Genomic DNA, 1,462 nt, shown 5'->3' on the forward strand with positions numbered 1-1,462 from the left:
AAAAAAAAAGACGAGAAAGAACGGATAGGCCTATTAGTTACCTTGATTTAACCCAAGGTATAGATGGTAAATTTGACTGCCATGAATTCTCTTTATATAGCACTGAATAAGTGATCCCCTTGGACCCGGCTGCGATAAGAATCACAAATGTTAGCCGAAAATCAAGAATTTTTAAGAGTGTTACTTGCTACGAACGGATAAACAATCTACTATAAGCCATATAACAGGGATCTTGAACCTGTTTCAGGGAGATGGGGAACGTCAACTTGCCCGAAACTTGAGGAACTTTAACAATCTCCTTCATGATTTCTCGCCAGTTCCTACAAACACCGGCGCAAGCAACTACGTTCTTCCTACAAGGCCAAATTTCTTCGGATTCCTCTATCCTCCTCAAGACATCCCTCAGGAGCTCCGGCGGCATATTGGCCCAACAGCTCTGCTTGAAAGCATCAACTGACACCGAACAATCCTGAACCACGCGATGAGACCTTGATCTCATCCCATACCCGAATCCCTTTCTAGACATACTTCCCAGCTCTTCCCTCATGTCCTGAATAAGACTCTTCAACGGCATGGCTTTTACTCTTATACGAACAGAGAGGCCAGAGATTTTCGGTGGCTCGTATAATTCAAAGTTTTCCACTTTTCCAATACACTAATAATAACCCATAAGCACCGAAAATCACATAACTGCCAAAGAGATTCGAGTTACTAAGCGCCGAAAACCAAGAGATCTGTTCCCTGCACTTATCATCCACCACAATCGCTCGACAAAATGGTTCTCCCTTTCAGATCAAGAATAGCAACAAGGCCACTGGCAGAGATCCGTCAAGACAATTTCCGACAACCCAGGATCCGACAGGATAATGACCCCCAAACGAACGAATTTTAACACCTGAAACCCGTACGGGTACCCATCAACTTCGAAGGCACTAACTAAAGTCGTCCTAGATTCACACCCATAGCCTTCAGAACGAAAAACGAGATACTACACAGACAGAACATCAAAACAACAGACCGGGTAGATCTCGGATGACGCATCTGTGTTCCAATACCCGGCATTGATGCAGATAACACCCGAAAGTTGAGGATTTTGAAGGTATGAGAGCGAGGAATTGTCGAGAAATTTAGGGTTTGGTGTTGTATGAGAGACGGAATAGGGACGAGTGGTGTGTGAGAACTGAGAGAGTGTGGATGTGGCTGTGCGTTATCCAATTCCTCCGTCACGTTGGGTTCATTTTAATATTTAATAACGTAAATTTGAAATTATTTTTTAACTACGCAGTGATAATGATTAAGCGAAGTAAGAGTGGGTGGGAGTTTTTAACTTTTAACCGTATCTATCTATAGATTATGCATCAACTTTTAACTTTTTTTTCACTATTTATTACTTCAACCCAAAACTGTTACACCATATTATCTCTCTGCAACATATAGCGATTTTGGTAATTTCCTTTTTTTT

General features: G+C 41.9%; 1 protein-coding gene across 1 annotated transcript; it reads right to left on the reverse strand.

The window, feature by feature from the left end:
* Positions 1 to 33: 33 nt before the first annotated feature.
* On the reverse strand, positions 34 to 1,203 carry LOC104811347 (tubby-like F-box protein 3). The gene is made up of 2 exons (XM_010538009.2): positions 239 to 1,203; positions 34 to 129 (listed from the first exon to the last, which is right to left on the reverse strand). Exons 1-2 carry the CDS (start codon positions 572 to 574, stop codon positions 34 to 36), a joined length of 432 nt encoding a protein of 143 aa, XP_010536311.1. The 5' UTR covers positions 575 to 1,203.
* Positions 1,204 to 1,462: the final 259 nt, after the last annotated feature.

Source organism: Tarenaya hassleriana, unplaced genomic scaffold (genome assembly GCF_000463585.1).
Source record: "Tarenaya hassleriana unplaced genomic scaffold, ASM46358v1 Cleome1942, whole genome shotgun sequence".
Taxonomy (NCBI): Eukaryota; Viridiplantae; Streptophyta; class Magnoliopsida; order Brassicales; family Cleomaceae; genus Tarenaya; species Tarenaya hassleriana.

Bases quoted from the DNA above. Each gene is read 5' to 3' on its own strand.
- LOC104811347 (XM_010538009.2), bottom strand. From the start codon at position 574: ATGCCGTTGAAGAGTCTTATTCAGGACATGAGGGAAGAGCTGGGAAGT. The intron at 130-238 runs GTTCAAGATCCC...TTCTTATCGCAG, and splicing joins TCCCCATCTCCCTGAAACAG to CCGGGTCCAAGGGGATCACT.